We start from the raw sequence: 12790 nt of genomic DNA, 5'->3' as shown, positions 1-12790 counted from the left end.
GGCGATAGTGGGGACTCACGCGCCGGGAGGTTATGGGGATATATGGGAGGGGATGGTAATGCTTGCATTTTGTCTTTCAGATTTCTGCGGGGTCCGGCCGCCAGGAGACTGTGCTTGGATCGTGGGCCACTCTTTTGTTCATAGGGCGCAGCGCCGCGCCCGGAAGCGGCCGTATGGGGAGCACCTGAACGTGGCTGCACAGGAGGGCCCTGTGCGCTGGATGGGACGGGGGGGCATGCGGTGGGGCGACCTCTGTGACTTCTTGCAAGGCCAAGTTGAGACATTCGGTCTCCCTAGATTGCTTGTCCTTCATCTGGGTGGGAATGATGTCGGCAGACTCACGTGTAGGGAGTTCATCAAAATTATTCGGAAGGACCTGGCGTTCCTCATGAATCGTTTGCCGTCTACCAAATTGGGGTGGTCAGACATTATCATTCGTCTGCGGCACCGAGAGGAGCCCATGTGGCGCCGTGGTGTCAAGAAATTAAATCGCCAGATCGGAAAATGGTTGGTGCGCGAAGGCGGGTTTTGGATCCGCCATGATTGATCGTGGGATATTGTGGAGGGGTATTTCCTGGGTGATGGGGTCCACCTTTCCGATATCGGAATGGACTTGTTTAATAACGCCTTGGAAGAAGGTCTTAGGTTGCAGTTGTCAGTCTGGCCGCAGTTGGGGAACAAGGGCAACTAGGTTGCCTTGTTGGTGGCGGAAACCCGAGCCATATTTGGGTGTTTATTTGTTACAAGGGTGAAGGGCATGTTGAAACGGGGGGTAATGCTCGTGCAGTTTGGGACGGCTGCACGAGAAGGCCTAATGAGCAAGGGGGGGGCCGATGCTCAGGCCGCAAGCCTACCCTCGCTGACGACGTGGCGGGGTAGGTGAAGGGGGAGGAGCTCCAAGCTGCTTACCATTGGGCCGCGATGGTAAGTGAAGAATGGCATGCGGCAGGTGGTGGAGGTAGAAGGAGTTCGTTTTGAATATTGTTAAAAGTGGCTCGGGTTAGGTTAATAAACTGCGGCCTTATTTTGTATTCCATACAGTTGTTGTGTCTAATTTGTGGGGGGTAAGGGGAGCAAAGGTGAGTGCCTGCCCGGACGACTGATCACGGGTACCTGTGTTATTTTGAATCTGTTGCCGCTTCATTTATTTAAACTTTAGCAGCAGGACCTGGAAGTGCAGCTTTTCTTTTCCTTTTCTTTTTCATTTATTTCTTCTTTCATTTGCTTTTTTTGTTTTGTTTGAAATAAATAAAATGAAATAAATAACAAACCAAATTAAAAAACAAAACATGAAATGATAACATAAGTGAAGCAAAACAATTTTCAGTACATACCCTAATCTTCTGGGAAAGTGTCCCAAACAAAAGCAAAAACTCATTGACTCTGGGAACCATGATTTCCATCTTTCATACCCATTGTACGCTTGCCTCCCCCAACTCGAATGACTACATATGGAGACAGCATATTGGAATTAATTGGCCGCAGCTTTTATTTAATTTAAACAAATCGATAAAAACCAAACAACATAATCCAGCAACCCAAACCGGGCCAATCCCTTGCCACGTTTAACATTCCGGGACCACGCCCCCACGCCACCTGCCACGCTCAAGCAAGGCGCCGTCCCTTCTCCCAGCACCCCCGCTGCATTGAAAAGCAAGGGGACCCTGTCTCTGAGCATGGTCCCCATTCCTCTGGCAACATGCCTTTTCATCAGCCACATGGCTGACCTCGGTCCAATAAGTTCCTATTGGCCCAGCAACCCGCCACCAGCACCGGGCAGTGTTTACGCTTGCTCAGGGCCCCCAAACAACTAGGATAATGAGGTGTAAAACAGAGCTATTAGTGTTTACATAAGAAGGACAGGAAGTGGGTCAGCCTGCTTGGCATCCTAGCTGATTTCTTTCCCCTCTATATTTCTTGTTCTCTGTTCTAACTTACCTTATTCTAAGTTTTTATGGGGCAAAGGGCAAGATGAGCGGATATCTTCCTGCGGCTTCCAGTCCATCACAGCCCTCGATTGAGCCTTTCACTATCCAGAGAGTTAGTGGTGCTGACAGACGATTAGAGATAACCACTCTGAAATCTTTGGAGTGGGCTCCCAACTGTTTCCAGAGGTGTCACTGAACTCAAGGATGCAAGTTTAAAACTCAGCCCTGCCAGGCTCTTGATACTGGAATGAGCAGATGTCCCAATGAGGTTGGAGGACGTGGCTGCTGGGACATCTGATCGAACATAAGAAATGCCATGCTGGATTAGACCAAAGTACATCAAGGTTCATCCTGTATCTGACAGTGGTCAGTCCAGGTCACAAGTACTTGGCAGATCCCAAAAAGTAGATCTATTTCTTGTTTCTCCTGCCCAGAGATAACAATGGTTTTCTCTAGTCTCCCTGGCTAATAATTTTTTTTATGGACTTTTCCTCCAGGATCTTGTACAAACCTTCTGATGATAGTTGCCTTGACCACATCCTCTGGCAACATATTCCACAGTTTGATTTGGCATTGACTGAAAAAGTGCTTTCTACGATTTGTTTTAAATCTGATGGTTGTTAGTTTCCTGGCGTAGCCTCTTGTACAGCATTGTTCAGGCCATTCATCAGGCTTAACTTGATGAGTGAAGATGCAGAAGAAGAGCTGGAAATGGTGGTATTGTTAGCAGCATCTCTCCTGATGAGTCGGGGAATGCGGATGAATGCAGTTCCAGGGGTCTGTGGTCAACCTCCAGGTGTTTGCCCTGAATCATCAGCATTGTAGTCCCTTCAAGCCATATGAGAACAAAATTCAACTCTTTTAAGACCTAGAGTTACAGTATTATATGGAAGGTATCTGTACAGCAGCTGCTTAGCCACTTAGCCACTCTCGAGAAGTATGTTACAACAGCATTCAGGACTTGGCAGATTTCCCCTTGGACATTCATCACAAGGTGCACTGTTAACAAAAGACCCTCTTCACATGTACAGAGAAGTTAGAGACTGTTGAACATTGAACAAGCAGTGAATGTGGCCATCTTAAAAGCTACTAGAAGTGCTCAGTTGAAACTGGAAAATCAGCAAAGTTGCCTTAATGTAAGATTTCTTAATTACACTTAAGCAATCAGTACTTCTGTTGTGCTGGAGGTGGACCCTTGGCCTGGTGCAGGATTGGTACGGCCCTCTGGTCGGTGCCAGAGAGCACCTGCCACCAGGAGGCAGAGCACACAAGGAGACAGAGGCTAACTGGAGCTTCACCAATAACAGTCCGGGGTTTTTGCAGGTTGAGCCCTTGGGTACCCGGACTGCCTGGACTTAGGTGGGCCTCTGGTGGTCTCCTGGAGAGGTAGCGGAGGGGTGTGCCCACCACGAGCAAGGGTGCATGACTGATGCAGAGTGGATGGGCTAGACCTGAACTGGAAGCTCCGGAGACCTCAGGGAGGCAACAGTTCAGGAAGGTTCTCCAGGCGAGACAAGCAGCACCTGTGGGTCTAACCAAGTGGAAGCCGCGGTTGGTTTACAAGCAGGTTGATCTAATGGTCACAGTAGGCCAGAAGAGAGTGTCAGAGTGAAGCGCAAGGGTCAGAGCCAGAGTATCAGTCCAGAAGTGGTCAGGCTAGCAGGGGTCAATACCAGAATTAGTCCGGGCGTAGTCAAGGCAAACGAGAGTTGGTTCCAGGCAGCAGACAAGAAAATGGTCAGGCAGGCAGTGGTCAGTTCCAGGCAAGAGAGTGGTCAGGCAGGCAGAGGTCAGTTCCAGGCAGCAGGCAAGAGAATGGTCAGGCAGGCAGAGGTCAATACCAAAGGTCAGTCCGAAGAGGTACTACCTGAGAAGGATACAGGAACACACGGAGCCACTGGGAATGGAAGGCACAGGAACACGGAGACGCTGGAACAGGAGACACTGGAACAGGAGAACACTTGTAACACAAAGGCAAGCTAGCATACCAATGGTATCGACCTGATTGCCAAGGCAGGGATCAGGGGTTTGAGCCCTGCTTTATATACAGGGCTCTGGTGATGTCATCCAAACGCGCCTCCCTTGGTTTTTCTGTGCTTGCCCCTTGAAAGATTGGACGTCGGCCACATACGCACATGCCTAGGGCAGGGCTGAGGCGGCCGAAGATGCAGAGCCCCATCGGGAGCTCCGCTGCGAGGCCTGCAGGGATGAGGACGCTGAGGAAGGCCATGGTGAGCGACGGGGACATCGGGGATTGGCGGCAGCAGCCAGGCCAGCACTTGTGGAGGGCAATGCGAGGTGAGCAGGCCCGGTCACGGCACCTACGCGGCCGGGACGCACAACTACTTCTCCCCTGACATTTTAAAGATGCCTGCCAAGTCAATTCCTCCCACCATTTGGGCTTTTTATTTAGCCAAGCAAAAGCAAAGTGAGCAAGAGGCTCCAAAGCAGGAAGGATACTTGACCTTGGACAGTGTCAATCTCACTCGATATCTGGAATGATTTTTGGTCAGTATCTGAATTCAAGAAAGCAGAGGATAAGCACAGAGAATATCTGAGGGGCTGCTGGGACTGTAGAATGGAGCTATTGGTTTGGATGGGATGACTATTTAGGCTGTATGACCTTTTTCTGCTATCACATTTCTCTGTTTTAATCAAAGGGGAGTTGGTTACAATGACTCCTCTGGTGTCCTGTGTGTGTACTCCTGTGTGTGTACTCCTGTGGGGGAATTCTGTGCAAAAAAATGTAAAATTCTGTGCACAAAAACTGAAAATTCTGCAATATTCCGCAAACTTCACATTGGTCAAAATAACACTATTTACATGGCAGTCTTTAAGTAACTACATTTTAAATTATTACAGAAAAAAGTTGTTACTTAAAGTTGCAGAATTTTAAATATTTTGAGCAGAATTTCCCTAGAAATTCACTGTAAGATTGTCCCTTCCACTTGCTCTCCCTACTCCTCCGGCCAGTTCGCCCCCTCAGGCCCCAACTCCTCCACCCGCCAATATCTCACCCCTTCACCTCTAGGCTCCACCCTTTCCACTCTATCACCAGTCCCAGAGTTTAACCCAGAGTACTGCCCCTCACACAGGCTCCCTCTGTCCCTCCCTCTCTCACACACATGCTCCTTCTCTCTAATACACATACACAACCCTCATACAGGCTCCCTCACATACACAATCCCTTCACACAGGCTAACACCCTCATATACACACAATCCCTTTTTCATACACACGAGCTCCCAATCTCTCACACACATACACACTCCTTCACAATCTCCTCATATAGGTTCCCTCTCTCTGAAACCCACACTCAAGCATCCCCCCAGTCCCCTCCTTTACCTTCCATGCTCTCTCTCACCCTCCTGCTCTGTCACCCTCCCCTCCCCTCCCCTCACATGGGCTCCCTCTCTGAAACCTACAAGCATCCCCCCCACTCCCCCTCTTACCAACCAAGCTGTCTCTCACCTTCCCCCACACCCCCTCTCCTCTCTCACACACACACATTCTCTCTCACCGGCATCCCCTTCCCCTCATATAAGCTCCCTCTCTCTGAAACCCACACTCAAGCATCCCCCCACCCACCCTCTCTTACCTCTCATGCTCTCTCTCACCTTCCCCAGCCCTCTCTCACCAACCATGCTCTCTCCCACCCTCCTCTCTCTCACCGGCATGCCGTGGGATGCGCTCCGTTCGCGGTGAAGATGAAGGCCCGGGCGCGCCGTTTGCGGCACATGGGGGCATTCCCTTTTTGCCGTGAACGGCGCACCGGACCTTCATCTTCGCCGCGAACAGAGCGCATCCCATGTGCCTTGGGACGCGCTCCGTTCGCAGCATGCCAGGGTCTCCTCTGCTATTTTCTGCCATGCTGAGATGCCCCCACTCTCGCGATGGCCGCTGTCCGGGAGCTTCTGGTTTTGGAGGGAGGAAATCGGTGAGGCGACGGTTAAGATCTGCGGGAAGGGCTACGAGGGAGGAAATCTGTGAGATGAGAGAGGAAATCTGTGGGAAGGGGGAATTCTGCGCAAATTCTGCATTCCGCAGTAGCACAGAATTCCCCCAGGGGTAGTGTTGGAGCGTGATCGTAATTGGACCCTGAGATGAAGATGATTTTGGCATAAAGATGATCTATTTTGGGGTAAAAAAAAAATATGGGAATTCCCAGGTGCCTGCAGAGCAACCCAGACTAGGAGGAGACATGTATTTACAACTTTGAAATTTTCTAAATGCAAAGGTTTCTTCTTCTCAAGTAGTGGGGAATGTTTATTTAAGTTCAAGCTGATTCCTACAGTTAATGAGGTGGGGAATTGCATATAACAAGATAAAGCCTGAATATCTAGTCTTTTATTATTCCTATGTCATTTTCCTGTTTTTGCTCCTGTAATTTCCATGGGTCCTCTCCACACTCTTTGTGAGCTGGGTTGGTTTTGTTTTGGGGTTTTTTTTCCTTTTATGCATGGGACTTTCTTTTCTGTACTTTCAGATCAGCTGTCTAGCCATGTGTATTTTATTTCTAACTCTAGACTTTTCTTGATGTGTATCTACATAATTCAAGTAATATAACATTTTAAAGAAAAGGAAAGGATGTGGAATATGACATCCGACTCTTTTGGTCTAGCTAAGGCAGATTTATCATTATGAATGCCTCTGAGTCTCTGTAAGTGATTCTACAAAAGATAGGGAGTTTCTATCAGCAATAGATGTTTAAAGATTTCTTTTGACCAGACAGCTTACTCCTTCTCCATAGGCTTCAGCCTACTTAAAACTTGCTCCAATCCTACTTGCGTACACATTTGCCAGGGATAGGTAAAAACTGCCTGATGTTGAAGCAGAATGGGCCTTCATTTGCCACTACCGCAGGTTTTTCCCCATTTTTAATTCCAGTTGCCCCTCTCCCTCCCTTCCATACATTTCTATGCCAGTCATTGTGGTGGCAGTCTTCTGAGTGAGGGGCATGGACCATGGTTCCCTCTGGAGTCCAGCAAAAATGTACCGTTTAGCCAACCCACGGATGTCATTATTGAGTGATGGCTCGGATTCGGTCAGTTGGTAATAATGTATACTAGGGGTCTCCAAATTCAGTCCTTCAGGGTCACAACCCAGTTGGGTTTTCTGGATTTCCCCAATGAATACACATGAGATCTAGCTGCATGCACTGCCACCACTGTATGCAAATAATCTCTTGCGTATTCATTGAGGAAATCCTTAAAACAATCATTTAGGAGTGCCTATAATCTAGGACACTGGTGTTCTGCAGTAGTTTAGAGGTAGATTTTGAGGCAAGAATTAGAAAAATCTGTAGCACAGTTTTCAAATGATGTGGCAGGTGTGCCTAAATTTACAAATGGTTTAAATGATAGAAATTGTAATTTTCAAACATCCCACATAACTTAAGTCACAAATATGTACATCATATACACCACTTTTCAAAGTGAACTTGTACGTGCATGTTCGCCTTGAAAACGATCCCACCAAAACTGCCCCGCATAAGTTATACCTGCTACTTGGGGGCGCACACATTTTTTCTGAAAATTTCCGCATGCACCGTGGAATTTTACATAGTGCGTAGATAAATCCCAACCCCACTACTACCCTGCCCCCAAGAAAGCCTCTGCTCAATCCGAGAAAACGTACGCCCACAAGTTTACCTACATATCCATGGGCGATTTTGTAAAAGACCACCGGAAACCAATGTTTTACATGCACACATCCCTATGAAAATGATTCCCTTAATATGCAAAACTATTTTCCTATAAATAGAATACAGTTTTTAAACCTCTAGTGTGTATCTGGATACATCATTGGTTCTTTCTTTCATTTTCTTTGCTCCATTTAGTTTTTACCCATTGTTTACATTTTCCCCCTCCCATTTCCTTTATTTCTCCTTTACTGTCTTTAATTGCTTTAATTGCTACTGCCAGTCTTTTTTCCCTCCTAAACGTACCTCTTTTACTTTTCTGCCACTCCTCCAGTTTTCTCATGGCTTCAAGAGTTTCTCCTTTCTCAGAGCTAGGGCAAGGGGATGAGGCGCCCTAGGCACCTTCTGCCTTGTACCGCCCCCCCCCCCCCCCCCCCCAGACATGCTGACATCCCCCAGTCTCAGCCCCGACTCCTACCTCTTGCAAGTGGTGGTGGCCTCACATGGCTCGCGAGCGGCGGCGGCAAAGAGGAGAGGAGGTTTGAATCCCCACTCCTATCTGGTGCCGCCGCTCGCGCCTCCTAACGGTCAGCGCCCTAGGCCCCAGGCCTAGCTTGCCTAGTGCATCCGCCCGCCCTGTCCTTTCTACCCTTCCCACAATCTTCCCTCCTCCCGGCTGCTCATCTGTCTTCCCTCACCCTTCTAACCTCTCATATCCATCTGCCTCCCAGCCTGTGCCCTTAAGTCTCCTTTTCATCCCATACTATCCTTAACTATCCTCCTGCTTCTCATTCCTCTCTAGCTTAGCTTCAGGAAGGGACCTAGAGAGGAACAGGCTAAATTTGTAGGGAAGTTTTTTTATTTTGGGGCGGGGTGGCTGCATATCCCAAAAAACTGTGGGGGGGGGGGGGTGCACTACCTATGACTTTTTTTCATTTCTCTTTTAATAACAGGACATTGGAAAGGACCCTTTTTCACGTTTCTTTGTTTTGTTATTATTGTTTTTGCATTTTCTCCTGCCATTCCTTTTGCTGCTAATAAACTTTTACACCAATCTGAAGTGCCTCAGCATCAACTCCCTCGTTCTCTGGTTTTTACTCTACTGACCACTGAGGTGCCTGTGTCTGAGGCTAGGTACGGAGAAAGCCTACTTCTGCTGCATCAGCACGTCAATATCTTCTGCCCCTTCAGACATCATTGCTAATATGCTGTGGCCAGTACTTCATCACCAATTGGATCCGCAGTTGAGTCAGCAACATTTTTGCATTTGGAAATGAAGCCTGATTCTGCAGCATGGCAGGAATGAGTGGGGGCTCTCTACAGAACGTTGCTGTTTTTTTTTCTTTTTGGCATGCTTCTTCCTTTTCTAATTTTCCTAGATAGTTTCTACATACAAGCACTGTACTGCCTTGGGCCCAAATAAGTATACAAGGACCATGGCTCCATTCTGAAAAGAGAAACAAATGTTGTAACATTTTGGGGAAAGTCACTGCTCATTCATTTAAGATGGGGTGTTTTTGACCACAGCTCAGCAGTGGCACTGTCCCCGGGCCTTACGTCTGGCTTAGAAGCGAGAAAAGGAACTTTCAGACTTGTGCAACACTGACAGCAGTAGACTATGGCATTACGACTGCAGAAGGGTTGCCAACTGTTTCCAGATTTTCAGGACAGGTCGATCCAGTCCTGGTTTTACTCCCCTGCATGCCGGTACGTATAGTCTTCATTTTCTGAGGGAATGCAATAGGGAAATCAGAATAAGTCCCAGCATGCAATGGGGTAAAACCAGGACTGGATCAACCTGTCCTGAGATTCCGGAGCCAGTTGGCAACCCTGGACTGCAACAGTAGCAGCGGTGCAGGCTGAGATAACCTCCTATTTCTCTACTTCTTTCTCCTTTAAACATCACACACAAAAGAATACTGTAGGAGTAGTTCATCCCTCTTTATAGTGTTTAAGAGAAATGGAGGCATGGAATTATGGTGAATTGTCATGAATAGCCGCAGAAATGAAGCTGGAATATTAATTGATGGCTATTTATGTGGCCCCTAATAAAAAGAGACAAAAAACATGGGGGTGAAGAAGTATTCCTTGAGAAAATGTGTGGATATGAACAGTTAATACCAGCAATCCTGGATGCTTCAGGGGACACCTTTGCATTGAACAGTTTGACACATTAAACAATAAGACATCTGACACTTGTTTTCTGGCTCTTAGTTCTTACAATTTAAGTGCGGTAACCCTACCATCCTTTCATTGTGATTATCCTCAAATAACAAATATTCAGTTTCTAAGCCTTATTGTTCTTAAGGCAATAGGTTTTGCACCTCTCTATTTGATGTACTTTGAGCAAGCAACTTATGTTTGGCACCAGGAAGAAATCCTAAAATAATGGAAGCAAGCACTTGTTAGTTATAAGTGATTTTTTTCAGTTGGAGTGTGTGTGACACTGTATTTCAACAGTGTCTACTCTCTTAATTTTGCTATTTTAGTAGGCAAAACTGAAATGCCTTTCTAATGTTCACTTCTGTATGCATTTTTTCATAAAGGTAAAAGAAGAGATAATTTCTAGATGTTTTATGGCTTGCTAGGTTTTTATTATAGCTTTTTTGTTAAAAAGAAAGGAAGCTAATTTTATATGCACTGAAAATAAAACATCTCCAAAACATTCTACATTTTCAACAGTTATTGCATCACTTGTGATCCATGCTAACTGGAAATAAGAAAGATGAATGTTACATATTTCTTTCGTAAAGAATTATGGTACCTTCATAAACCAGGAGGCATTGCCTCATATAAAACCAATAATACAAATAAGCCATTTATTCTTCTTGTATAATCCAAGATATTGTGTCCTCAAAATTAGCATGAAGTTTAGCACACACCATTCTGAAAACAAAGACGAGCACATTTCAAATGTATCAGTGAGTCACACAATTTGTCATCTGTTTGTGCATCTTTTTTTCTTAGGAGCACCTGATCTTCCATTCAGGTTATAGAAAAATAACAAGATCACTATGTGGCTCAAACTTGGACGTGAATATTTGCCTTTCAATTTCAAATACTTACAGCTCCAAGGTCAATAATGAAACAGTCGCCTTTGTTGAAGCTGGACCAGCTAAGGGGAACCTCGGTGGCCCTAATCACTCTTCTGCCCTTGATATGGAAGAGCCTCTTGGCAGTCAGATCATTGGTAACGACGTGCTGAAATCCAGATGCAACCCCGCCAGCCTGCATAGGAAGCAAAAGGAAGGAAGCTCTAGCTTGGTTCTTTATGAGTTGTAGCGTTTGCCTGTTACGCATTCCTTTTAATTATTTTCTGTCCTTTCATATTTCACTTTCTCCTTTCATTCATCACATTCATTTTACTGACGTAATTTTACAATTGCTTATGAGGAAATTGCAAAAAAAAAAAAAAACCCAAACCAAAACTCAATGTAGTATGTCAGCATTGTTAATAGAGGAATAGGATCAGGAGAAAACATCTGAGAAGGATAAAAAAAATATATATATCATGTCCATGACTAAGAAAACCTCTAATGAGATCAGACTCTGAGAAGCTATCATAGAAAAAAACCCCATCATTTAGCCCTCATAGGAGACTGGCTATCATGTTGTTGTTGATAACATATCAAGGGATAAGTATATGCCAATTCTAGAAATAGTAGCTTCTTAAATTAAGGGATGCTTGCACTGAGTATGACCAATCGACTTTCTAACAGTATTTTTGGATGCCAGATTGATGGATGCATCCATCCTTTGCAATGCAGTCAATAAGAACCATCATGATGACACTCATAGGGGCCGATGCAAAAAAAAAAAAAAAGCGCGGAAAGCTGGCGCTGAAAAGTCAGCTGAGACGCACACTTTTTTTTTAATGCGGAGTGAATGTAATAGCCTCATTCACATGCATTTGCATGTCATGAGCGCTATCACATTCACTCTGCGTCGGACACGTGTTAAATAGGCGCTAATCCCCCTATTGCATTAGGAGGTGGATTAGCACCTATTTAACCCGCATCCGACTGCGGGTTATACAGTGCGCTCGGCTGAGCGCACGGTATTGCATCGGCCACATAGGGTGGCTGCCTACTTAGTAAAGCACAGAGATTCCAGCGTAATCCAGCACTGCTTCAGAACTGTCATTAGAGGTAATGGAAAAGGAAGAGGCATCACTGGTTTCTATGAAAAATCATCCTGCATGGAGCAAAAGATGGTAAGTATAACATTTAGAGTTAATAATTATCATTATTATTTAATTTATTTAGTATAGAGTTTCATTTTGTTTTATTTGAAAAAAATAGGTATGTGTATACTGGACACATGGTAACATATACAATTAATTCATACACAGCTAATTTAACCCCTTTGTGGGGTTTTTTGCTAGATAATTGTAAAATTATTTTCTTTGTGATAGCCTATTTCTAATTAAAGGAGCAAATGTCAAATAGTCCACATAAGTGAAAATCATCTCTACATTACAAACTCACATATATTGTTTTATAAATTTCCCAAACACAAATAATATATTTCAAAACAGCAGGTTCATTAAATAGCACCCAATAATTAGAATTAAGGATTAAAACATTTCTGCAATTTTGGGTGGGAGGTATAGGTGAACTTCTGGCAGTTTAGGTTGAGGTGCCGGAGGGTCTGGGTGAATTAGTGTTTCCAAATACACATGCAAGTAAGTATGTATAGAAGCGGAGGACGTGCATACTTTAAAATATACCTGCCTCTGGATGGGTTATTGTGCACAAATTATTAAAATGTTTGCATAAGTAAAATATATGCACTTATTCTTTTTTAAGTGTCTTAAGAAAGTATGTGTGTTCTTGCATTACCAATATATATACATGTGCATACTGATATGCATGCACATTACCTTCAGGGCAGAGATATGCAGACAGTTCTGAAAGATGCCTTTCCACATCCCTCTTCCTCCCACCCTAATCATGCACAGTACTGACCCCCCCCCCCCTCTCACCAGCCTGAAATGAAAATCAGTGCCAAAACCCTCTCTCCCACTCCCCTTACCAAGAAGTCCCACCTGAAAAAGATCTGAAGGCCAGCTAGGAGGAAACAAGCTTTGGTCCTCCTGGCTAAGGATCCAGAATTGCTCTGACAGCAATGCTTTAAGTGTATGCTGTCAGAGCAATGCTAGAAGTTGGGAGGAAATAGGCTTTCATCCTTTCTAGCATTTAGTTGTGGCTCTGATAGCATC

General features: G+C 45.3%; 1 protein-coding gene across 1 annotated transcript in view; it reads right to left on the bottom strand.

Annotated features, from left to right (window-relative positions):
• Positions 1–12790, bottom strand: part of SCIN (scinderin) — a 267968-nt gene that overhangs the window by 208797 nt on the left and 46381 nt on the right. Inside the window, exon 3 of the mRNA XM_029588987.1 lies at positions 10636–10797. Coding sequence (XP_029444847.1) covers positions 10636–10797 — 162 coding nt within the window. The remainder of the gene's footprint in view (positions 1–10635; positions 10798–12790) is intronic.

Source organism: Rhinatrema bivittatum, chromosome 2 (genome assembly GCF_901001135.1).
Source record: "Rhinatrema bivittatum chromosome 2, aRhiBiv1.1, whole genome shotgun sequence".
NCBI classification, from domain to species: Eukaryota; Metazoa; Chordata; class Amphibia; order Gymnophiona; family Rhinatrematidae; genus Rhinatrema; species Rhinatrema bivittatum.
Note: the sequence above shows the minus strand (reverse complement) of the source record. Positions and strands in the feature narration are given on the sequence as shown.